General features: G+C 50.8%; 4 protein-coding genes across 4 annotated transcripts; 1 reads left to right on the top strand and 3 right to left on the bottom strand.

The window, feature by feature from the left end:
* Window positions 1–534: 534 nt before the first annotated feature.
* PFICI_01473 (uncharacterized protein) lies at window positions 535–3,572 on the top strand (the record flags this gene model as incomplete). The annotated part of the gene is made up of 4 exons (XM_007830054.1): window positions 535–729; window positions 784–1,497; window positions 1,549–2,279; window positions 2,351–3,572. 4 exons carry the CDS (start codon window positions 535–537, stop codon window positions 3,570–3,572), a joined length of 2,862 nt encoding a protein of 953 aa, XP_007828245.1.
* A 526-nt stretch (window positions 3,573–4,098) lies between these two features.
* On the bottom strand, window positions 4,099–5,587 carry PFICI_01472 (uncharacterized protein; the record flags this gene model as incomplete). Its single annotated transcript, XM_007830053.1, has 5 exons — window positions 4,099–4,378; window positions 4,458–4,598; window positions 4,684–5,008; window positions 5,080–5,255; window positions 5,337–5,587. The coding sequence occupies 5 exons, from the start codon at window positions 5,585–5,587 to the stop codon at window positions 4,099–4,101; spliced, it is 1,173 nt and encodes a 390-aa protein (XP_007828244.1).
* A 2,495-nt stretch (window positions 5,588–8,082) lies between these two features.
* Window positions 8,083–11,170, bottom strand: PFICI_01471 (uncharacterized protein; the record flags this gene model as incomplete). Its single annotated transcript, XM_007830052.1, has 3 exons — window positions 8,083–10,401; window positions 10,471–11,013; window positions 11,075–11,170. The coding sequence occupies 3 exons, from the start codon at window positions 11,168–11,170 to the stop codon at window positions 8,083–8,085; spliced, it is 2,958 nt and encodes a 985-aa protein (XP_007828243.1).
* Window positions 11,171–15,029: 3,859 nt separating this feature from the next.
* PFICI_01470 (uncharacterized protein) lies at window positions 15,030–19,175 on the bottom strand (the record flags this gene model as incomplete). Its single annotated transcript, XM_007830051.1, has 7 exons — window positions 15,030–17,200; window positions 17,268–18,353; window positions 18,405–18,538; window positions 18,591–18,777; window positions 18,844–18,968; window positions 19,023–19,087; window positions 19,146–19,175. 7 exons carry the CDS (start codon window positions 19,173–19,175, stop codon window positions 15,030–15,032), a joined length of 3,798 nt encoding a protein of 1,265 aa, XP_007828242.1.
* Window positions 19,176–22,864: the final 3,689 nt, after the last annotated feature.

Below are 22,864 nucleotides of genomic sequence, written 5' to 3'. Positions count from 1 at the left end.
AACCTAGAATTACTTGTATTGTCGAAAGACTTTTTTTTTTTTTTTTTTCCGGATCCCCATAGTTCAAGGCCGGAGTAATACTACACATGGCATTGTCAAGCACTTCCCAAACGAGACGTATTTGCAGGCAAAGTAGATAGAAAAAGCGCACTTCGCAGACATGGCTGTGTTGTACGTTAACCTGTGGGTGAAATTGGCGGGCTGGGTTTTGCATAATTCTCTTTTCTTTAAATGTTATGTATTACCACCAACTATGTAGTAGCAACCCTGGACAGGGTCCGCGAAGACGCGTGACGCCATTGGAAGGAAGCGAAATACATTTTTAGGGGTGGGACGCGGTACCTTGCCTTGCATGCACTCAATTCTAATTACCATTGTACCAGCCTCCAGTGAACTTCAAAAAGTTTTCTTTTTTTACAGTTGTTAAAACGTTCCTCGCCTGCATGACTATTTGATGATTGCCCTTACCTTCCTGTATTCTATAGTATGAGTTATCTGCAATGATACAGGCAAGGTTTCGGCGTTGATTTCCGCATGTCCCCCACGGTCCGCGCCCCAGACGCGTCGCGTCAAATATCGGAGGCCAAGGAAGAAGTAGTACTCTCCTCGCCGGACCGACGCCCCCTCGACCATCACGACAATGGCTCTTCCCCCAACGGCCAAAGCAGAAAGCGCAGTCACGATGCTTATGCGATGGAAGATTTGCTCAAACCATCCATTATTGTCAGAGTATGTCACACATCACCGTCTCGGAATGAGCTATGGAACTGAATATATATACAGCCACATCCGTCGAAGCTCTCTACCAAGCCCCGCAGTCTGCAGCCGTTGATGCTTTTACCACGCGAGCACTTGTCTCTCTCGTGCCTAGACCTTGCAGCACCTTGTGGGGACTTCGAGCACGCACATCAATATGAATCTACTATCAAGATCTTGGATCTTGAGAGCCGCCTCGGGAGCCGCCCCGTAGTACTCATCGCTCGCATGGAGACGAATAAGACGGCATACGTATTAGAGCGTCAAGATGGCGGCCTTTACTCTCTGTGCCAGCTGGGCAACTGGGTTGATCTCGAGAAGCTAAGCGCTCATGCAACGGTCGCTTATGCGAAACTCCTAAAATCCCGATCCATCCCCGTGGGCACATCTCGTCCTGAGGCATCAACAACTCCTCAGCTACATCACGAGAACGAGAAACGAAGGCTAGCGATGGAGGCCATTCAGTCACTCGTGAAGAGACCCTCAAGGTCACTCTCTGTTTCATTACCACCACAGTCACTGAATGTCATCCATGAATCAGCCTTGCCCAAGGCAGAGCCCGCCGCCCAGACTGCTGCATCTTCCGGGGGTCTGCAAAGTTTGGCTGATACAGGAGTACCGGAGCAGAGCAATAATCCACCAACCTCGTCAGCACCGGACGATGGTCCAGCAGTACAAACTGCGCAAAGCATTTTTGAAAACATTCGTCTCCAGTATTTCGAGGCACTATATCATTCCATGGTGAGCACTGCTCTATCTAATGTTCCTTGGGACGAACTAATGCTTTTGTAGGGGTCGTTAGCATATTTCGCAAAAGGTCCATTGTCCCGAGCACGAGCAGCTTTTCGTCCAGACAGTGACTCTAACCTGGACATGAACGAGCTCATTGACTTTCTCAAAAGTCTTATCCTAACTACAATCCAAATTGATAAGAAATACCGGGAAACAATTCCCGGTATTCTTACTCAAATGAAGACCCACATCCCAGACTCGGAAGACGAGCAAGGATCCAAAACCAAGAAACGAAAGTCCAAGAAGATGAAGCTGGGAAAAGACATTTTGTACCCGAATGAGGACGATAATGTACGGAGATGGTGGGATGCTCGTAAACCGCAGCAGAGGGACGACGATTCGAGCCCGCAGGAGGTACCGCAAGAGACAAAGCTGCAGATCTCGCGCCTTCGATCAAGAGAGACGCAATTGCAGATGATTCTAATCCTAGAAATCTTGGCGCTAGAACCTATGCGCGTTGCTGCGAATGAAGATTCGCAACTCCACAGTCTAGCTACAGAGGCCTCTTTCTCCGACTCGTTCAAGGACTCGATTCCAAAGAAGCGGAACAAACATAACTTTCCCATCCTTTTGGATGTCCATGCCGATCGTCTCAGCATATGGCAGTCTACGTCACTTGACGAGATCAAGGTCATGGATGAATCCCAGTCTGGTGGACCGAATGCAGCACAGAACCCAGGATCACACACGGACCCCCTGAAGGATTTCTGCATTGAGATCATTGTGCCATTGTAAGTCGAGGAATTTATGATGATCTTTCGACCAATTTCCGCAGTTCAGACTGACTGACCTCGTGCTACAGCTTTTCCGCTCGTCTGCCGGAGCATTGTGACTCCCTCAATCGAAAATTAGGCGGACCACTCATGCCATCTCCCCCCAAACCGAAGCCCAAAAGGGCCGAGGATATAGCCAAACCCAAAGCGAAACCAGGCACAGTGACTAAACGCCCAACGACAACAAAGACTACTCGCACGCTGGATCGTGTCCTGTCTAAAGAATCGGAACGCAACCGCCGCAGTATGTCGCGCGGACCAGGTAGTATGATTGCGTTGATGCGGTCTGCTACAACACCTGTGCCCATGTTGAAGCGAGAATCCAGTGACACGGTTTCATTGGCCAGTCTACCAGCCAGGAGGGACTCGCAAGATATGAGCGCCAGTCGGTCTCAGGCTTCCGGCTCGTCGGCAGCGGCCAGTAGGCGCCCAAACCCGGAGGAGAAGGCCAAGAAGCAAGCCGAGATCGATGCCGAATTGAAAGCTGCGATTTCGAGTTTGAGAAAACCGAACAGAGAAGTTGTTGTTGGGAAAGCTATGGCTGAGGCTGAGGAGAGGAAAGCAAGCACGAGTCTGTCACAGTTGCGGAAATCCAGGAAACCGACAGAACATGGCGGCATCCACAACATAGTCAAGGCTACACCAGCTGGACCACGCTTCCGGAATGCACTCGCACGGGATGATTGGTCCCAAACCACATCCGCAAAACTACATGAGTCGGTGGAAGTTGACCAGCTTGTTTCATCGAGTTCTCGACGGATACCGTCTTCGACGACAAAGAAGCGAAACAATGATCAGGTCTTGGTGGAAGCATCGTCGCCAGCACTGCCGCCCCCTAGGGCACCGGCAGATCTCATAGACGCAACGCCGCTCAAACGCCCGACTATCAAACGGAGTTTTCTCTCCGCGCCCGAACCAGATGAGGGTCTGGTCCTTGCATCTTCTCCTATTGCGTCCCGCAAGTATCCACCTGCTCCTAGCAGCTATTTGAAGCATCGCGATAGCGGCATAGGCATGCCTTCTTCGCCAGGGGATAGACTCGCTGAAACACCAGTCAAAAGGCCACGACTTGGACAGACGGGTTCCCTGGAGGGATTTGTGACTGTCACTCCTGCTAAAAGCCGAGGTGTGGCCAGTGACGTTGCTGTCACATCAGCTCCTAAATTGCAACTAGATAAGCCATCGACAACACGGACTATGTCCTTGTACGAGAGACTTGGTTGGGACGACGATTTTGATGATCTCATTTGAGGCAGGCCGTACCTTGCCCATTTTTGACGGGTGTCGGGGGAGATATTCGAGCATGACAAGTCAAAAATACCGCCTGAAGGAAGAGCGGTGAACACATTGTAATGGTTACGACTGATGAAGAAAGATACGACTGCATGGAAAGGGGCGTTTTGCATATTCACAAACATTGGGTCGCGTTAGACAAGCACGGCATACAAGACAGGCATACTGGTGGCATTTGACTACGGAGTCGTTGGAACACATGATATGGAACAGAGCTGCATATTGCATACACATGTTTTTTGCTTTTCATCTATCCCATCCCATTCCTTGCGAACGTTTGGCAAAGTGAAGATCAAGTTTCATCATGGACAAAAATGAAACTGCAATAGCGAAGTCAAGCTTTTTTATATGTGGTTGGAATAAAGTATATACAAGAACGAAGGAGCCATGTATCTGATGGGCAATCTTATGTACATCTCACTCGGAGTTCTTTTTTGCCTCCCTCCTCCATCAGCCCTCTGACCCAACAATTATTTCATGCTCTTTAAAAGGACGGGACGGCGTTCTCGAGAAGCATCTCAAAGTAGGCCTGGTTCCAAGTACCGGCCTCGGGCGAGGGCTTGAAGGCGTCGGCCAAGCCACAGAAGGAATCGTAGCGCGTGGCCGACGTGTCGCTGGTGCCGTCCGACTCGCCGCCGGGCTTGCCCCAGACAAAGGCGTCGGCGAGCTCGAGACCCGTCGATGCCGTGGGCCGCACGCCAAATCCGGCGCCGTTGACGTTGCACCAGTCACCCCAGGCGTCGCGGAGGCCAATGACGCCGTTTCTGTAAAGAAGGAGATGCAATGTTCAGCTGCATGTTTTCACACGAGTTGGAGCAGGGGGGAAGGAAGGAGAAAACTTACCGTCCAGTATCGACAATGGCGTGGTTCGGCATGCCGGCGGTGGAGAGCGCGGCACCAAACAGCGTCACGTACTTCTCCTCGTTCTGGGCCTTGTTGTACTGGGCATCACTGGTGCCGGAGAACTCACCGGGCTCAGCATCCCTAGACAGGGTTGAGTTTAGTAAGTGTATCGGCTTTTTTCTTTTTTTTTTTTCGAAAAGGACTAATCAGGCACAACAAGACTCACCAGGAGTTCCAACCAGCGACGTTGGTCGAGAAACCACGGACCTGGCTTGGAGATCCGGCGCTGGTGTAGGCGCTCGCGAGCTCCTCGGCACCGGGGGTGAGGTTGGCGTCCCAACCGAGCCAGCCGCCGTGGCCGGCGTCAATGTACATGACGACATTGTCCAGGTTCAGCTGCGCCAGGGCGTAGGCAACACCCTCGCGGTAGCCCGAGGCCGAGGCCTGGCAGGTGGCGAGGTCGGCGTTGGTCACCAGGTTGGGCAGGGAGTCGGGCTCAATGATCAGAGCAAAGGCCGTGTTGGGGTTGGCCTTGAGGATGGTGACAATGGCTGAGGTGGATGTTCAGTATCAGAGACTCAAGGGACTTGGTTGACTACCAAGAATTAGAGGAAATACTCACGGTCAATGTACTGGGTCTTGTAAGTGGAGATGTCGCCGGCTGCCAGCTCACCGTTGGATGCCTTGGCAGCACAGTCACGGCCAGGAAGGTCGTAGATGACCAGACCGAAGATGTTCTCGCACGGAACACCGTTGGCGAGCTCGGTGGTGAGCTTGTCAATGTTGGCAATGGTGTCCCTGTTGGGTATCGTCAAGTCAGCCCAAATAAACCCCCCAAATGTTGACTCAGTTCCCAGCACCTGTCGCAGCAAAACTTACAGCCACAAGAAAGAACCAACGTCGGCAACCTTGAGAGCCTTGGCTGCCAGGGTGCTGTTGCTGATGTTGGCAGCTGCGGCCTCAACTTCGGCTCTGTAGAATGAGTTGGGGTGCAGAGTATAAGACGACCAGACGTTGGTGCTGGCATCTAGACTGACGGCCGAAGAGCAAGCAGCACGCTTCCCATTTTGAGAAGGCAAGGCGGTAGCCGCGGCAGCCAGTGCCAAGAGAGAAGTGAATGTCGACTTCATGATTTTTTTTTATTTTGATTTTCTGTGCCCGTTGCTTTACAAATGAATGTCTTTGGGTGATACAGAAATAGAAGAATGACTGGCTTGTGTTATCCCACATCCATATCATCTTGCACCTTGGGATAAGCCGCCTTTATAGGAGGTTCTTGTTCTTGGTGGCGATGTCCCAACCAACGAGGGATACGATGGCCTTTCCCGGATTAAACATTAAAGTTTCTGCTTCCGAGATTACAAAGAAAAATGCTCATCTGATCTCCAAGGAGGGAACAGGAAACATGTTCCGTGACTATGCGTCCATGACCTGACATGGCATGGCTCAAATCTCGGGAGGCGTTCCTGCGTTCAGGTACCGCTGCTCTCTGATAGACTTCTCCTGCATTTTGGGGGCAAGGGACGGATCTTGATCCCTCGAGAGCCGAGCACGCGCGCAAGGCAGAGGGATGGCGATGGAGGATCCGGTGATGCAAAACCGTCGAGGTTTGTTTGGGCAAACGATGGAGCTCTCCTTCGGTAGCCGGGCCGCCCTCCAACCCCAGGTCTCGTTAGCCAGCCGACGACCTCGACGTGCCCACCAAAGGTTTACGGAGCGCGCGGCCGAAATAAAGTCCTTCAATCCCAGCCAGATGCCAAGCCGCAAAGACCGGGGGCCAAAGCGAACGGAGGGAGAGATTCAAACCAGGGTTTGTCCCCCGATGCGGCTCAGTATACTGCCCAAGTACGTCGGCAGCCTGCCCCGGATCGCTGGTCTTGGCATACGTTTCAGAAAGACAAGTGTCGATCTTTTACGGGGTATATCCAACCGCGAGCTTCCGCAACCCCAAAAGGGGCATCTATTCCGTACTGGGACCTTTCATGACCGGCCAAGCATGGAGCTCAAGCCTGGAAATGGGGCCCACCACAATAGTAGAATAGGCAATGTTTAATACATACTTGCGTGCATTTCTACTATACTACACATTTAGCATTCCTACTTTCTCTAGTTGTACCACGAAAGCCTCGAGCGAAATATTTGACTCTGTTCATCTTTCTCTCAATAATTATCTTCTATAGTTTTGCTTTGTTGCGCTGGAGAACGTGTAGTGACTGAAGCTTCTCTTAAAATCTCATGGACTTGGTCGAGCAAAGCACAATAAGAAGCAATAATGGCTGTATAGAGTCGACCACAATTACAAAACATACCAAAGCAAACAACTCTTGGTCGTGTGAGCACATGGAAGATTGATGCCAGGCTATTTGAGCCCCCAACGCCGCTTCAACCAATCTGTTACACACTCTTGCTGCTCTGGTCCTGGTTTTGGTTTTGGTCTTGAGCCTGGTTTTGGTCTTGAGCCTGGTTTTGGTCTTGAGCCTGGTTTTGGTCTTGAGCCTGGTTTTGGTCTTGAGCCTGGTTTTGACTTTGATCCGGACCTTGGTTCAAATTTCTGCCTCGTCTTCTTCGTCTGCTGTAGCTGGGCCTCGACCCAGCACCCATCATGACCGGCGGCACCAGCGGCGGCGGCATCATCATGGACATCCACGGCAAGGGATCCATCAACGCGAACCAGGACGGATCCATTAACAAATAAGCACTCCAGTAGTTGTTGTTGTTGTTGGAGTGATAATCATCGTCGTCGCTGTCGTAGCTGCTCGTCGAACACGAACACGAACAGGACGAGCAGCTGCTGCAGCTGCAGTTGCTACTACTATCGCTCCCGCTACCATTGTTGCTTCCACTACGGCTCGCTGTAGTAGCGTCATGATTGCGGAGCCAATCATGATGGAATGAGCGCATCCACCGGTTCATCTGCCGCTGCTGTAAGCGGGTATCGTTTGGGTTCTGGTTGCCCCCAGAGTCCATTGTCAGTTGATATTGGTAATACCAAAGACCGTGTGTCGGGAATATCAATAAAAAGCTAGATGTGAGGACGTAAGGAATGTAAATCTGTTTCAGGCGCAGGAAAGAAAAGAGGCTGCTGCGTGAAAGCCGGCTTAAATAGAAAACGCCTTGGTGAGGATACATCTCGCCGTGATTCATATTGTCGTCCGCGTGAGATCATGGATAGATGAGCATCATTCTTTCGGACTACATGTCGACTGCAAGACGCTCGCGTGGCCAGTACTGATTCACAACATGCATACGGGTATGTAAATTTCCACATATTTCTCATATGTATCAGAACTTAACTATAAACATCCAGAGCATTGCCAGCCTTGCTCCAGGCGCATTAGAACTCGGTAAATACTGAATCGATGACCATCTATCGGCTGTGTCTAGCCAGCTTGATGCACGCTTTCTCGTAAGTCTATGAGACGTTTGGTGTGCTGAAACACCCTTCTAATGCCATATTTGATTTCCCATATCATTTCATAAAGGCTGCCTTATTCCTAGGCGCCATCCGAGCCAGAAACGCCGAACCAATGCTTGCCGAAATGAACATCTTCTTCATATACGAGGTGCATCCCTCGTCTTCTTTTTCGAATCCAAACCAATGTCTCATCTATGTGCGGACGTCCTTTTATGATCTTCTCGTTCTGGTACTACGAAAGTAGTCGTATGCCATTGGATCATGTTCAGGAGTCATATCCTCCTCTTGAGGCAGGTTGCCATATCCTCGGGGACCACCACCCAACATGCCTGCGCCTCCGGGAGCTCGCAGAGCAGGATGTTCCATGCTGGGTTCCCGGTGAGGGGTAGTCATGGGCATCGCCGCTGCATTGTTCACCAGGTTCAATCCACTCTCGTCGTCCATTGCGTACAACGGACTCCTTGAGCGGCCCGGTTCGGGCAGAGTCGCCTTGGGGCTGGCGTTGCCAGCCAGAGGTGAGTATGTGCGGCCAGGTCCGGGACTAGCGGTCCTTGGCACGGGAGGAAGACCGGGGCTGCCAGGTCTCGAAGGTGGTTCGCTATCATTCCACATGCTTCCTGGCGTCCCGGGACGAATCAAGTCGGCATGGCGACCATAAATCTCCCCACCGCCGTGCTCGGATGCAAATTCCGGTCTGTTTTTGTAGTACTCAAAATCCAACCTCCCTTCAGGGACAAGCTCAAAGCCGGGCATGGACGACTTGGCGGCCTTGCCCGATTTGTCCATTGGATTAAGAATATATGCGTCACTGTATCCCGAGGTCGACATGGTGTCTCCAGAGTAGGCCTCTCTACCATCCGAGATGCGACCTCTGTAGATGGACGGAAGGACATTTTGAGCCTTGGAGTGCACCATCGGGGTGATGAGCGGCTTGTACAAGGCCGGGTGGCCAAATCGAGTTGCAAGGCGATCCGATCGAAGAGGATCCTTGGGGTTTCCATGCTCGGGGTTCCGTACTACGTTGCGAGTGGCATAATAATGAATCTTATTATCAAATGCCCTTGAACAATAAATCTTGAACGCAATTACCAAGAATGGCAGAGGGATCACGGCAAAGGCCTGGGTATGAGTGCCCTCACCGCGGACCCAACAAGTAAGGAAGACGACAAGTGTCGAGAGAACCGTCGCGAAGATGAACCGATTGAAGAGGACTCGCCAAAACATGCCGCCAGACTCTGTTTTCGTGACGAAGATGTAGAGCAAGAGGTATTTCCTTAGACAGACGTCGACGGCAAAGTACAAAGCAGCCGCAGGTAGCACCAATGGTTGCAGACCACCATAACAGAGCGCAATTGTCGAGTAGTAGAGGAAGTAGTTGTAGTACATGGCATATTCGAACGGCGGGGGCGCTGTGAGCTCAATGAGCTCTCTCGGAGTTGGGCTGCCCATTTTGCGTTGGAAGAAACTCCAAGTCAGCTTCCACAGTTGCGCCAGATCGGTGGCAACACCTAGTTGACGCTGCAGCAGGTAAGTCACCCAGAAAGGAGAAATATTGCACAAGGCGATGAAGAGAGTCGTTGCGGGATCTACTTTCAATATTGCCTTCCACACGTCTGGATCCTTCTGCGTATCAGCAATGACGGCGGTAACAAAAGACCAAATAGTACTGAAAATGGAGAAGACGACCAAGTTGTTAAACACGAAGAATGAGTAAAGTTTGGCCAGCACGTGCCTCTCGCGACCGGTCTTGGTTCTGTCTCCAGCTCGAATAGAAAGTCGTCGAAAGATGATGGGAAGTACGAGAAAGACCAACGATGTGACGGCTGGCGACAAGATACCCTGAACAATAGACCAAAATGTAGTGTCAGCAGCCAAAGTCGTCTGGAAATCTTTCCAGACGAGGCCAAGGTTGTTCAAGTTGACCAGAAAAATGGCAATCATGGCGTTCGGGACAATCCAGATGATGGTGAGAACAGCAACCCAAATATTATTCCAAATCCTGTTCCAACTCCTGGCAGATGGGCTCATGGGCATGTTGTCCCAGATGATGTCGTTGGGCCTTGGAGCGAGAGCAACAGATGTGCCCTTTGGCTTTCTCTTGCGCAGAGCATGAGCAATACAATGGGCTTCCGCAATATCGTCGTAACTGGCGAATCCATAAGGCAGGGTGTTTCGTTTGTCCAAAGTGCTTCGCACCTCCTTGATTTCAACTTCAAGGTCTCTGATGCGTTGTGTAAGGTACTCAATCGCATCGACCTTTTGACCCTTGGGATAGGTGCTAAAGGAGGGATCCTTTTTGGACGGTTTGCATAGTGGACGCGCCGCTGGGAGATTATGAGGATCCTTGAGGTATTTCGCCAAAACCACTTCAAGTTTCCTCACAGTGCGATCATGCTGCGCAATAAGTTCGGGAAGTACCTTGACATTGCGGGCGATGGCAGTTCTGGCGAATGACGATTGGGGAATGATTTCGTCAATCATTCTTGCGATTCCCTCATCAGATGCCAGGTTTTTAGGGATATCGTTGAGCTGCAGACGTCAGTAAGGTTATCCTCGGCAGTCACTTGCTCCATGAGCATTCAACAGGTCTCTACTCACCATTAGAGTTCGGGCGTGCAGGCTGTACTGATATTCCTCGCTGTCAAAATAGCCGCGACGCAGGACAACCACCTTTTTGTAGTTCCACCACAAGAAACCGCAGATGACGAAAACGGCAAGATATGCAAAGACGACTTGTACCCAGTTATTTGATCCCCATACTTCAAGCGGTGTGATCCGCTTGAACCATTTCTGCTCAGACTTGCCGGAATTCTTGGTCCAATTGACTGGTATAATAATGGCGCAACCAAGGACGGCCAAAACGAGGAATATGTTGCGGCACATTCTCGTGAAACGAAGGAAGACGGCAGCATCCAAACCAGCATGGGCGATGACATCCTTCTCATTTGTTGACCATAACGGTTTTACCCAGGCGAAAATGCCTTTGCCGATCGGTGGAGGGGCATGTTTCTCGTCGGAGTGTTTCAATTTGGGCGCGTATACGACGGTGTTGTAAGGGCGTACGAAGGAGAAAAGAATGGCCATTCCAAACGTGATGCCGACTGACGAACCCAAGGCAGACCAGATGGCACCATCGCCAAGCTACACACGCGGTCCGTTAGCTTTCATTCATGGGAATTCAAAGGATGTGCTGGGCATCTACCTCTTGCTTGAAGGGATCGTTGAGCAGACTCAACAATTCTTCGGCCGAACTATCTCGAGAGACCAGAGATCTCAGGGCGCTCCATGATGACGGCATTTTCGGTACTCTTGGAACGGGGCCGGGCCGTAACTGCTACACAGCAGGAAGCTCGTCTCGATTTTGGAAAAGCACGTCAATCTAGTGGATGAACATGAATGCCGGTGTCGTCAAAGAGTCGTGGTTGTCGTCGAGACCAATGGTATTGACGGTACTGGCCGATTCGAACAAGGGCTCGTAGTTGAAATGGGCAAAGACTTTTCCCTGAACGAATGCAAACAAAGAGCGACGAAAGTGGCGGCAACGTGGGGACCTCGGAGCCGAGTGTCAGTTAGGACGGCGTTCGGGCCGGCAAGAAGTGTGCGTATTGAACAATCTTGAAGCCCGAGGCGGGCGCTTCAAAGCTTGACAGGATGCCGAGCCGGAGGTTTCGTTGCGCTCAGGGGCGCGCCCAGGGTGAACGAATGTAATGGAGATGGTACTGAGAGGAATGGGAGCGGGTCGTTGGAAGCACGAGCAGTCCAAGCAATGGGACTGAGGGCCGGGGAGTTCGATGCGACTATCCGTGCTCCCCAGTATGCCGTAGGGAATAGCACAAAACGGATCGATGCAGATTTTGGATTTTTTGGACGTAACACTATGGCAGTCCCAAGAACCAAACGAGAGAAGAGGTTGAGCAAACGAGCGAACGGGTGAACGAAGGGAGATTCGACGACTTGATTCTCTCGGTATGCTCTCTAGGTACAAGGTAGGTAGTGGGAAAAAGGAATATTTTCGATCTTACTTGGGGCAGGGACCGCAGGAAGGATATTTGGATACTGGGTCTTGGCTTGGGTCAGGACACGAGAGATGACGAAGGTTTTCAGCAGGGATCCCCGATTTGTTTCCCAAAACCGACAGGCGGCCACCATTTGGCCCAACTAAATGAACCCCAGTTGGGGGGGCTCGCCGCCGTCCCCACCCACTACTTGACCACCTGCAGTAGCAGCCAATGCAAGCCCATGCTGTGCTGCGAGCAGCGAGACGAATCAGACTGAAGACGTCTCCCTTTTTGCGACCAACTAAACCGAACGGAAGCACCAGGTCTAGACTTTTCTTCAGGCTTCCTTTTTTTTTCCCCGTGTATTTCTTTATTTGATTCTCGGCACATTTTTCGCTCGTCTCGACTATCCTCTCTCGGCCGTGACCTGGGGGAATCTTGAATCATCATCAATCATCCATTGATGGCTGCCGACATTAATAAGTAGCCCTCACACTAAAAGACCACTTGACATCCACACTGAAACGACTTTGCGCAATCACCTATCCCACAAAAGCGGCCACATTCGAGCCCCGTTATCAAAGGTTAAAACAATAAGCTTGCCCAAAGAAAAGGGATGTAAAGCCGGGGGAGGTGGACGCCTCAATCTATAAATCCGTCCGCCATTCATCAAAACGCGGGTTATTAGGAAGGTTAGCAGGAGTACATCAATGCATTGACAAAAAAGAAAAAGAAAGTTTGGTTCCTGGCGTTGGTCATCCATCCGCTGCTATAAAGAAGGACATGACCATTTTTCTTTCTGCTTGCAGATATTCTCAATACAGATCACGAGATATCTTATTTCTTTGGCTGAAAAACACAGATACATACACACGAAAGTCGCATCAGAAAGGAAGCGTATCAGGGCGTTCCTCCATGTCGATTTTGTTGGCTTATACTACTACTCTCAAGCTCCTTCCGTCCGTCTGGCATTGACGCAGATGCGTCATCAAGCGACTTGCGATCCCGAGAAGTAAAAAGGACACACTCATTCATTCACTCACTGCAAGGTTTCCATGCTGCACTCGGGTCAAAAAAGCTTGAAAGCCTTGAAAGAAAAGAAAAACGGCTTTTTTTTGCTGCAGGGCCGTTCCCCTACAACGACGTACCGCCTAGCCTAGAAGAGCCCATAGTGTCGATCTCCTCGAGTCGGGTCTGGCGCCAAGCCCAGAATGCTATTTTTGACCCGCTGACTGGTTGAGTTTCCCGATCTAAACATTGCTAAAGATCCACTGCGGCGCAGTTGTTGCCGTCCAACACGAAGTCGGTTGTTTCGCACTCCCGAGTCTTGCGAATCCAGCCAGATAAGACCTTGACTTGCTTGGTCAACACTAGGGCTTGCTGAAAAAGAGGCCCGTCGTATCTACATGTCATTCCTGTCAACATGACATAACTGCTGCTAACCTTAATGGATTCCCGTCCACCAACAACATATCTACCTGCACTACACTACGCGACAAATCAACTACAGACTAAGCACCAGCCCAAAACAAATCAACATGTCGGGAGGCCACCATGTTGAGGCAATCTTTCCCCATCAGGGTGGATCAGCCGCATCGTACCAAGCGTAAAGATTCATGCACAAAACGTTACTGGAGCGCCTCTGCCACCTAACCCGGTTGCTCAGATCGTGCAGATCATCTCTCGGCAAAGTTGGGAGGGTTTGCCGACCACGACAACAATATACTGCATACCACCAAATGCTCATTGCTATACTCACTCTGTTTTCAAAACCCATCAACAAAAGCGAGTTATATACTTCGTACAATACTGGTTATCCACTTGGGCTAGACTTCGATTATTCTTCACACCCACGAGCGTATCACAACTCCAACCAAATTCAATAGTCTTCTCGACGGTGGAGCGGAGAGGTCACGTGTCCCCTCGAATCCCTCTGGATATCGGGTCTACTACACCTAGCAGGATCGCGTGAACATAATGTGCCAATCAGAAAATACGATTGCATATCTGGGCTTGACTCTCTGAAGGGTGAAACGGCCGCATTATTGCGGCTCACCAGATACATCTCTACGGGCGGTTGAGTTATCCTACGGTATACACAGTACTTACCGCCTCAACTAGTCAGCAGAACTCGTCTGAAACGCTGCGAGGCAAGTAGTCTCTGTGACTAAAAGTTTGAGTCCTGGATTTCCAAATCTGCCCTTTCCATGTCCCAAATCGAGAGCACAGTGGAAGCAACTTGACATTGATGGCTGTGCAGACTCTAGAGCGCGAGGATGCTCGCCCTGGTTTTGTATAACTTAAAAGACTTCATTTGAAGTACTATAGCACTGCCTTGGCAACGTTGTGCGTGAGCTTAGTCTATCGATCCGACTGGCGCCAGCCAAGACGTCGCGTCGATAGCCTTGACTTCTAGCGCTGCCGGTATTGTATAGTATTAGGTCTCATTAGGCGTCAACGGGAACGACGGTATTGATTCTTATTTTGAGGCTCTCGACACCTAGCATAAATGCGGAAAACGACTGCAGTGGCTTGGTGACACCGCCGACTGAAGGATCCTCTATACAAAGGCTGAGAAGAAGGATCACGACTGGTTGGATGACAGAATAGCGCCAGAGCCACGGGATATTCATTCCCAGTAACCGTACAACAAATAGAACAACAGCCCGTTTTTGGAAGTTGTCATTGCTTGAGCATGATGCCGTGCCAGCTCCCCAACGCCACCGTCAGCCCTAGAAGCTTGCACGCGATCATCAAGGCTCATTGATTCCACGCGGTCACTTTGTGGAGGCGTTACCTGTTCTTTCGATTCCAAAGTCGGAGAGCTTTCCTTTGACAATCTGTTTCGATGGTTCTGGACTTGGAGGAAGCTAATTTCACGAGCGAACCGTATCCCAGACGTAAATCTCAACTATTGTACCAAGGATTGGGAGACGAGAGATCAGGTGAGAGATAGCATCTGCCGACATCTTTCATGGTAGCTACGTCGCAGTGTCTACCCAGGAAGCCCGGGTAACGAAAGTACTATCTGTCATCGTGCATAATTCGCAATCCTTATGTTGACTCTCATTATATCTACCTAGGTATTGGTAGATAAACCAATGGGTAAGAACTGCGACACTTCCCTCCATGAAGAAAATTCGGAATCAAATCATCTACTTACACACCCGGACGCTTAAAGTTCCCTGGTGGCCAATTCCCAATCTTGGCCGGATCACCACCAATCCGGACATAGATACCAACAGCCGGGACATCACCATCAAGAACAAACATCTGATACCACCCGGGCGGCGCAACGTGGGCTCCCGGCGGCGCCGTAACAGTGCATGAGGTACCCGTACAAGACACGGCCGGGAAGAGCGTCCGGGCGCCCATCGAGTTGCCGTGCGTGCTCGACACGGCACCCAGGAGAGAGACGCGAATGGCCCCGTTTCTGGCGGCGGCGCCAAGCGCAAAGGAGACCACGGCTCCGTAGGCCCAGTCCTTGCTGGCAACGGTGAAGCTGGGTCGCGGCAGACCGCTGAGGAGGTAAGGCGGTGTAAACACCTCGACGCGCATCTCTTCGGGGTGGACGCCGTCCTGGGGATCCGAGCCGGTGATGAGCACGCGGCCATCGAGCAGCGTAATGGCTTCGCTGTGGTACAGGCGCGCCACCGTGGTGTTGGCCATGACAGACATGCGAGCGCCGACGGGCTTGCGGGGGTCGTAAAGCACAGCGTTGAGGTTGGGGTCCGTGGCCAGGCCGAAGCCGGCGACGCCCTGGCGTGCGCCGTTGGCGATGAGGTAGGTGCCGTCGGGGAGCGGAGCCATGCAGGTCATGACGCGTTTGGATGGCATGCGCTCGAGTGTCCAGCTGGCGTTGGGCACCTCCGGCTGGATGGAGACGCAATTGTCCAGGGCCAGGCCGGCTCCGGGCGTTGAGCCGCCGCACATGAGGATGCCCAGAGGGTCAGTGTAGGGTGCGTATTGTGGAAGGAGGACAGCCGTGCCTTCAAGGGGATATGTGCGCCCGCCCTTTGGATCGTTGACTGCACCGGGCATGTTGGGCAGTTGTTTAGTGGTGGCAAAGGTGTTCTCGTTCATGATGAGGGCTTCGTTCCAGTAACCCACAAAGATGCCACCACCGGGAAGCACGGCGGCAAATGGGTATAGATTGTTTGGATCAGTCCGAGCCAGCCAGTCCATAGTCAAAGGCTTTCCGCCCGTAGCAGGGAGAATCTCCAGCGTAGGTACAGCCGCTCCGTTCGAGCCCTCTTCGCCGCCAATCACGAGGATAGACCCATTGGCCATGCCCATGGCGGAAGGATACCAGCGACCATTCTGAAGTCTGAGATTATTGACATCTTCCTCCCAGTCATTGGTGCCATTAACGCCTGGGGATCCATCTGGCCAGTATAGGCGGACGCCGTAGGTTGAATCTAAAGACCAACCACCGATCGTGAGCTGTCTGGCCGCCTTGTCTGGGAGTATCAGGCCGGCGGAACAGAAAATGTCAGTCTTGACGTGCATTTCTCTCCACGCCTTCCATCGGTCTCCGTAAGTCAAGTCGAGCTCGTACGCTCCTGTACTATTTGCTGCTCCGGTGCCTCCTTTTTCAAGGAAAGTAACCTTTCCAGTGATGGACTGCATGGTCATTAGAGGAGTGACGACACCGCCGACTAGGTTTGAATATATTCCCGCATTGTTTCCAGTCGGGTAGGAGAACTGCCAAAGCGGTTGTTTGCCGGTCCAGAAGTACGTTGACAGACGGGAACCGCCGCCACAGATGGCAGAAGCATTTCCAGCACAGGCAAGATTGCAGTCTGTCTCGGGCTGCTTGGTTGCGCCGGCATTGGCAAGGTCAACGGGATCGCCGCAATAGCATTCTTGTCCATACTCGAGACCGGCAGCCATGTAGCCAAACTGACTGCATTGGTATAAACACTGAGAGGGAGTCAATGTGCCTGGAAACAGGAGCTGCCACGGAAGAGTCCGCTTATTGTTCAGGTTGTCGGGAAAGCATCCTTGGTATGTCCAGCTATTGTTGAGGCCACTTGTCTGGGGGACAGGGGGTTGAAAGGTTGGGGGAGTCCCGTTGGACACTATACTCAAATAACCAGCGCCGCCGCACATGGACTTGCTGTCTCCTGAGCATGGCGTATTGCACTTTGTTTGATCAGCTGACGCTTTGCCCCCATTGTAGATGGCATTGCTGCAAAAACACTGTGAGTAATACTCTGTCCCGGAGATATTGTAGCCCTTGCTGAAACAAGTTTGAGCACAAGACTGGGGAGTGAGTGCCTTATTGTCAGGGTCTTGATAGGTGGGCATGATCCGGCCATTTGGTCCATCTATTGCGTCGAAATATGTCAGCCTCTTCATTCTTTCACGGACGCACGACATGCTGCATATACTCACCTTGCCAACAACCCTGGCTTGTCCAGCCCTTGGGAAAACCAGTCGCCGCCGCCGGAGTGTTGGTACCTGAAGCAATTCCAGTGGATGTCGTCGAGCCTCCTGCACTGCTGAGGCTGCTGACAATGACTGTACCATTCTTGACGTACACTGACAGGCGGTTGCCGTTGCCGCAGTATTCAAATTTGTTTCCGGCACATAGTTGCGTGCAGTCAGACGCCGGCGCAGCGACCGAACCCGACCCAAAGCTCTCTCCACAGTAGCACTCACGTCCATATTCGGTGCCAAAGTACGTGGAGCCCTTGGCGCTGCAGAACGCCTGGCAGGATTCCAGCGTCATGGTGTCATTGACATAGCTAAACGCGGATAGCGCCCTGGCGTTGGTCGCTTCGGTTTGACATCCGTACAAGTTGTAATTGCTGATTGTCTTTGGCTGGCTCGGCGCCGTAGGCGTTGCAGAAGCTGCAGACGTGGAAGCTGTAGTGGCTAGGGCTTGATTGACAACTACTGAGGCTGAAGTAGCCGTTGATGAGGAGGATGCTCCAGATGGCGACTGACTTGAAGAGATGACGGTGGAAATTGTGGTAGCTATTGATAATGTATCCACACTAGACGGAGTTTCGGTAGATGGCACGGCTGTAGAGTCTGATGTCGACGTTGACGAGGAATCCGTGCTGAGTGTACCGGCCACCGTTGCCGACGTTTGAGGTAAACTTCCTGTGTTCTGAGTCTGGCTAGACGCTTGAGGTATACTCCCTGTATTCTGAGTCTGGCTGGATATTTGAGGTACAGTCTCCGTGTTTTGGGTCTGGCTAGACGAAAAAGCCGCAACCAAGCTCGTGCTTGACGTCGTAGAAGCAGCGGTTGCAGTCGTGAGCGTGCTTGATAGTGCAGAAGAAGTGGCAGTAGAGGTGAGAGGTGAGGATGAACCGCTACTGCTACTGCTGAGTGTCACCGGATACGTCATGTTGAAGTCGTAAATATTCAAGCGGTTTGCACCACCACATACTTCCGTCTTGTTGGCGTTGCAGAGCATGACGCAACCGTCTATAGCCAGGGTGGCATTGTTGGCGATGGTGTTGCCGCAGTCTAGCATTCTTTTAGTAAGGCTTCAGTTTTGAACAACGTTCCTCTGCTTACAGCACTCTCCCGAATACTCCGTCCCAGCGAGAATAAAGCCAGCTGTCTTGCAAGCCGCTGTGCAGTTGGCACCGCTGACCTGGTCGACGGCGATATTTGCTTTGTATCCCAGGGCTCGGCCATTTTGCCCCTCCCTAACGAGCTCATTAGCAGACAGCTACTTGATGCCGTCCATTTATATCTTACGTATAACAGCCGATGTGTGTCCAGTTCTGAATCCCCGTGTTCGGCTGTGGTCCTTGAATATTCGAATTGTTGAAGAGGCTAAGACGATTGCCACCGCCGCAGGGTTGCGTGTTATCGCCAGAGCAAGCCGTGTTGCAATCGGTGTCTGCAACCTTGGCCGCGCCAGTTGTCAGTTTCGTACCGCAGTCTGCAAAATAAGTCAGCAATATCCGCGATGCGTGTCCAGAAAAGAATCATGCAAATGACTGCTCACAGCATTCGTTATAGTATTCTGTGCCCGCAAACGGATATCCCTTGGACGAGCAGTACGAGATGCATGACTGGGCTGTCATTTGTTTGCTTGCTGTGTAATCCGCATTGATCGTACGGCCAACATCTCTAAGCACGTGTCAGTCAAGCTGAGGTTGGTTGCGGACGGGATATTGATCTTACGTGTAACAGCCACTATAGCTCCATCCTTGCGGTAATGTGTTGGGAACACTGAGGGCTGAGACCAACTGCTTTTCAATTCAGCATGGGAAATTTTGTAGAGAGTACTGTCCAATTTGAACTTACCGATATGCTGAAAATGAGAAAAGCGAGCATGTTGTGCATATATCCTGATCGTAACGGGCCCTACTTTCCTCCCAAAGAACAACAAGGGGGTTTTCTTGGGTTTTCTGAAGATTATAAAGATTATCCAGTGAAAGTTATTTCAATGATGGTTCAAAATCATTCTTGTGCTGTTGAAAGTCGTCTGTAAGCAGAATGTTTTGAGACTGTAGACATCATCTTGTGACAGGACACACTGCCCCTTCTTTATACACGAACAAAGTGGTATGGGGCTACATTGGAGGGCAGCATCGATAAGCCGATGCTTGTCAGCAAGATTCGGATGACCAGTTTCTAGATGACTCTTTTCCTAGATCCGGATAACTCAGTCATTCTCTTCATACCTTTATTGGACAGCCCAAAGAGGCTCGCCGGGGAGTGAGGAACAACGCCGGCGGCAGCCCGAGCGCAACCCACATGAAGCCCTCGTAGGTGCGCCATGCAAAGTTGTATCCTCTTAGTACAAGGATATCAGACTATACCATAGATAATCCACCCCGCGTGCCACTTTAGACTATTTGCTTGCGGCATATCTGTCTGAGCTTGAGCAGGATAGATAGGCTCCAGCTTGAGTGTCGATACGAATACCAGATGCCCAAATAAGATGCTAGCTTGGAAATGAACAGGCCGCTAGGATCAAGTAAAGTTGAAGAGCTTTGACATGAGTGAGTGCCTAAGTAGGTAGATTTCGGACGGAGTCCGGGTGTGTGATCCTAGCATTTCAAGTGGATGATGACGATGATGCTCTGGCTCTCTCAGCCGCGTTGTGGAGTTCAGCACAATGCAGCCATGAGCCCGACTATTGCGTATATTGCATGAAGTTGGAGATGCATAGATACAGACGCTATTGGGCACGTGATGACTGCAGCACTGGACTTGGATGCCATGGTCACAGGGTTAAGTGAACGGAAAAGCACACCATCACATGGACAGCTGAAGCCTGATGCTATGAGCGGCTTCTGTCATGAGTGACCCGAGAAGGGTATGACCGCGATATGATAGAGGCTGATACAAAGAGTAGGTTAAACATCTCTGCATCTCATGATCAAGTAGATATAGAATCCAAGCGTCTTGTACTTGCGGCCGATTTCTGCTAAACACCCTACTTGGTTATGTAATGGAGAATTAGATTGGTATTGGCAAGTGGGTTTGAATACAAGTATAGACGAATTAAGCATAAGTGGAAGCAAAATGAGCTTACCGAGCTTGGAAAGGATTGATGTCATATTGTGGTACGTGATATCCAGTGGAGAGAAGCCGTGTTGCAATAAGTGGCGTTGAGCAATATGGACTGAAGCGGCTTACATGGAATATGAATGGGCTTGCAGGAGCTGCGGAGTACTTTGCATTATACGAGGCTGACTGCGTGATACAACCTGTTTGTCTTCTTCCAGGACAAATCACCATGCGGTACCAAGTCGATAGTTGAGAAGCCATCTGTTGTGTGTGGCGCTCGGTCTCTCGACTTGTTCACCGGATTCGTTCTTGAGGTGGCCTGGTGGGTTTGAATGATCGTACAATGCCAGCATGCCGCATTCTTGGCAATCTAGCTGGGCAATGCAATGTAAGATTCCTTGTGACACTCCAGAGCCAGCATCTTTCCGGCACGTCATCAGCCTTGAGACGCCCGGGTAGATAGTGACGGAAGCTGAGAATGAGGATACCACAAGCGAGCCTGCCCTAGTATATCGAAACCCATGACTGATTGGTCCTGATGGAAGCATTTCTAGAAAAGCTTAAAACCTTAAGTCACTTTAAGCTCGACGTGGGGCTGAAATGTTCGTCCAGGGCACAAGGACTAAATAGACCTATACCTACTTGACCCTGGCAACATTGGAGTCCGATTTTGATGACCTAAAAAGAGGAGGCTGCTCCGCATGGCCATTCATCATCAGCATATTGCACTTATGCTACAAGTTCGGAGCTCACAGGGTCATTCGTTTATCAGAGTCATTGTGCCTAACCATACCTACTATAGCCTGCATGCTCTTGGCTTCTGGGCTTCTCATGACAAAAGAGTAAGCGGCAATAATCGCATGATTGCTTAGCTCGGAGCATTTCGGGGGGCGGTTGGGCAAGTCTGTGGGCATCAGTGTTGCATGTGCTGGTGCAATACCAACGGGGCTGTCTGGTTGTCTCACTTTAGCAGTGTCGTAGGGCTGGTGGTTCTCTGAAGGACATGGCTCCTAAGCACCTCCTCATCCGGTGTGCCCGGCCGAGAGAGATTTTCACACTACTCTACTGTTAGGTCAGAACAACTTGTTGTCACTTGTTATACTTGTCACCTTTTTTTTTTGAGATATCGCGGCAATGGGTACGGACGAGCCTCTTTGCCAGACTCCAGCACACATCCGCCTCGGTGCATAGCTTTTGGCTCGGGTATTCCTGTGGACATGGCTGCATTCCATAAAGCATACGATGGAGTCTTTACTGTTGAGCCCTCCGGTCGTCCTACACTTCTCTGTGGTATCTCGTAGGTATTATGATGTCTCCTTCCCGTGGCTATAGTCCCGGCAGGCTCCCATTCAGAAATAATTCCATATGCTTGAGGATACTCTAGGTCTATGATCAAGCGACCATGACAAAACGATAATGTGCCAGCCGCTTACGATATACTGGCAACTCGTACAAAGCACTAAGTTAGGCGCTGGCCGTGCGCTTTCATCTGACCCACAATGATCCATTGAGTGCAGCTCTTTTAGCAACACGGTAGTATAACACGTCGAAGTTACCACATTTGCCCGCCGCGCAGTTGTACAGATCATCGAGCAAAGGACTGAGCTAACTTACACCTGGGGATTCGTTCTGAGAGATAGATTGTGTAGACAACAAACCCGCTCAAAGCCAAGAATCAATGCGATTATATAAGGTAATCTCCCCCAGCACTGAGCTGTAGTACTCCAACTGCATTACTACCTAGTAGATACCTAGCTTTTGGCCGGTAACTGCTACCCAAACGAACATTTGAAGCCGATAGGGCTCCACAATGAACTGCCCCTCCCCTAAACGTAGTTCACTACCTAGAGGCACAGGTACCTACGTAGGTGAATGCCAACAGCATTACAATGGATCACCCCGAGAAAACTTGAGATTTACGAGTTGGATAATGGTTAATTTGTAGAAATTGATCTTCAGTAAAACCTAAATCACATTTATTCACTGCAAGTCTCTGGTGTTTTTCTGAGACAAGTGAACAACCCACGTGACTTGATTCTTCGTCAGCAGCCAGCCAAAAGTATTTTCGTATCGTACACAAAGACCAAAAAAAATTTTTCCCCTTCTAAAACCAATGTTCCCCCCCTTAGCGCCATTTTTACCGGGCTGTTGCCGTCTCCTGATTCGTCATCATTCTGAATCATCTACGATGAGTCAACTGCAAAGCGGCTGGAGCCTTCTGAGCCTTGCTCTGCTCTGACTGCATGGGGAATATTATCCAACCTCGCCACACTAAATAACAGAGGCAAAACGGCCAACTGCAAATTCGGACCTCTGCTGGCACGACGTTTATGTACCAGCTAGATTCCTAGATTGCGCAGGATTTTGTCTGGTCTCCCAAGTATATTATTACTTCTCAGCGTCATCGTTTGCATATCATCGCACTTTTCAGTTCTTTCTTTTTCACTCTCTATCGTTCAAAGACGCTGTATTTCACAAAGCGCATCGAAAGTACCCTTTTTTTTTTT

The sequence above is a fragment of the Pestalotiopsis fici genome (genome assembly GCF_000516985.1).
Source record: "Pestalotiopsis fici W106-1 unplaced genomic scaffold PFICI_Scf_1, whole genome shotgun sequence".
Lineage (NCBI taxonomy): Eukaryota > Fungi > Ascomycota > Sordariomycetes > Amphisphaeriales > Sporocadaceae > Pestalotiopsis > Pestalotiopsis fici.
Note: the sequence above shows the minus strand (reverse complement) of the source record. Positions and strands in the feature narration are given on the sequence as shown.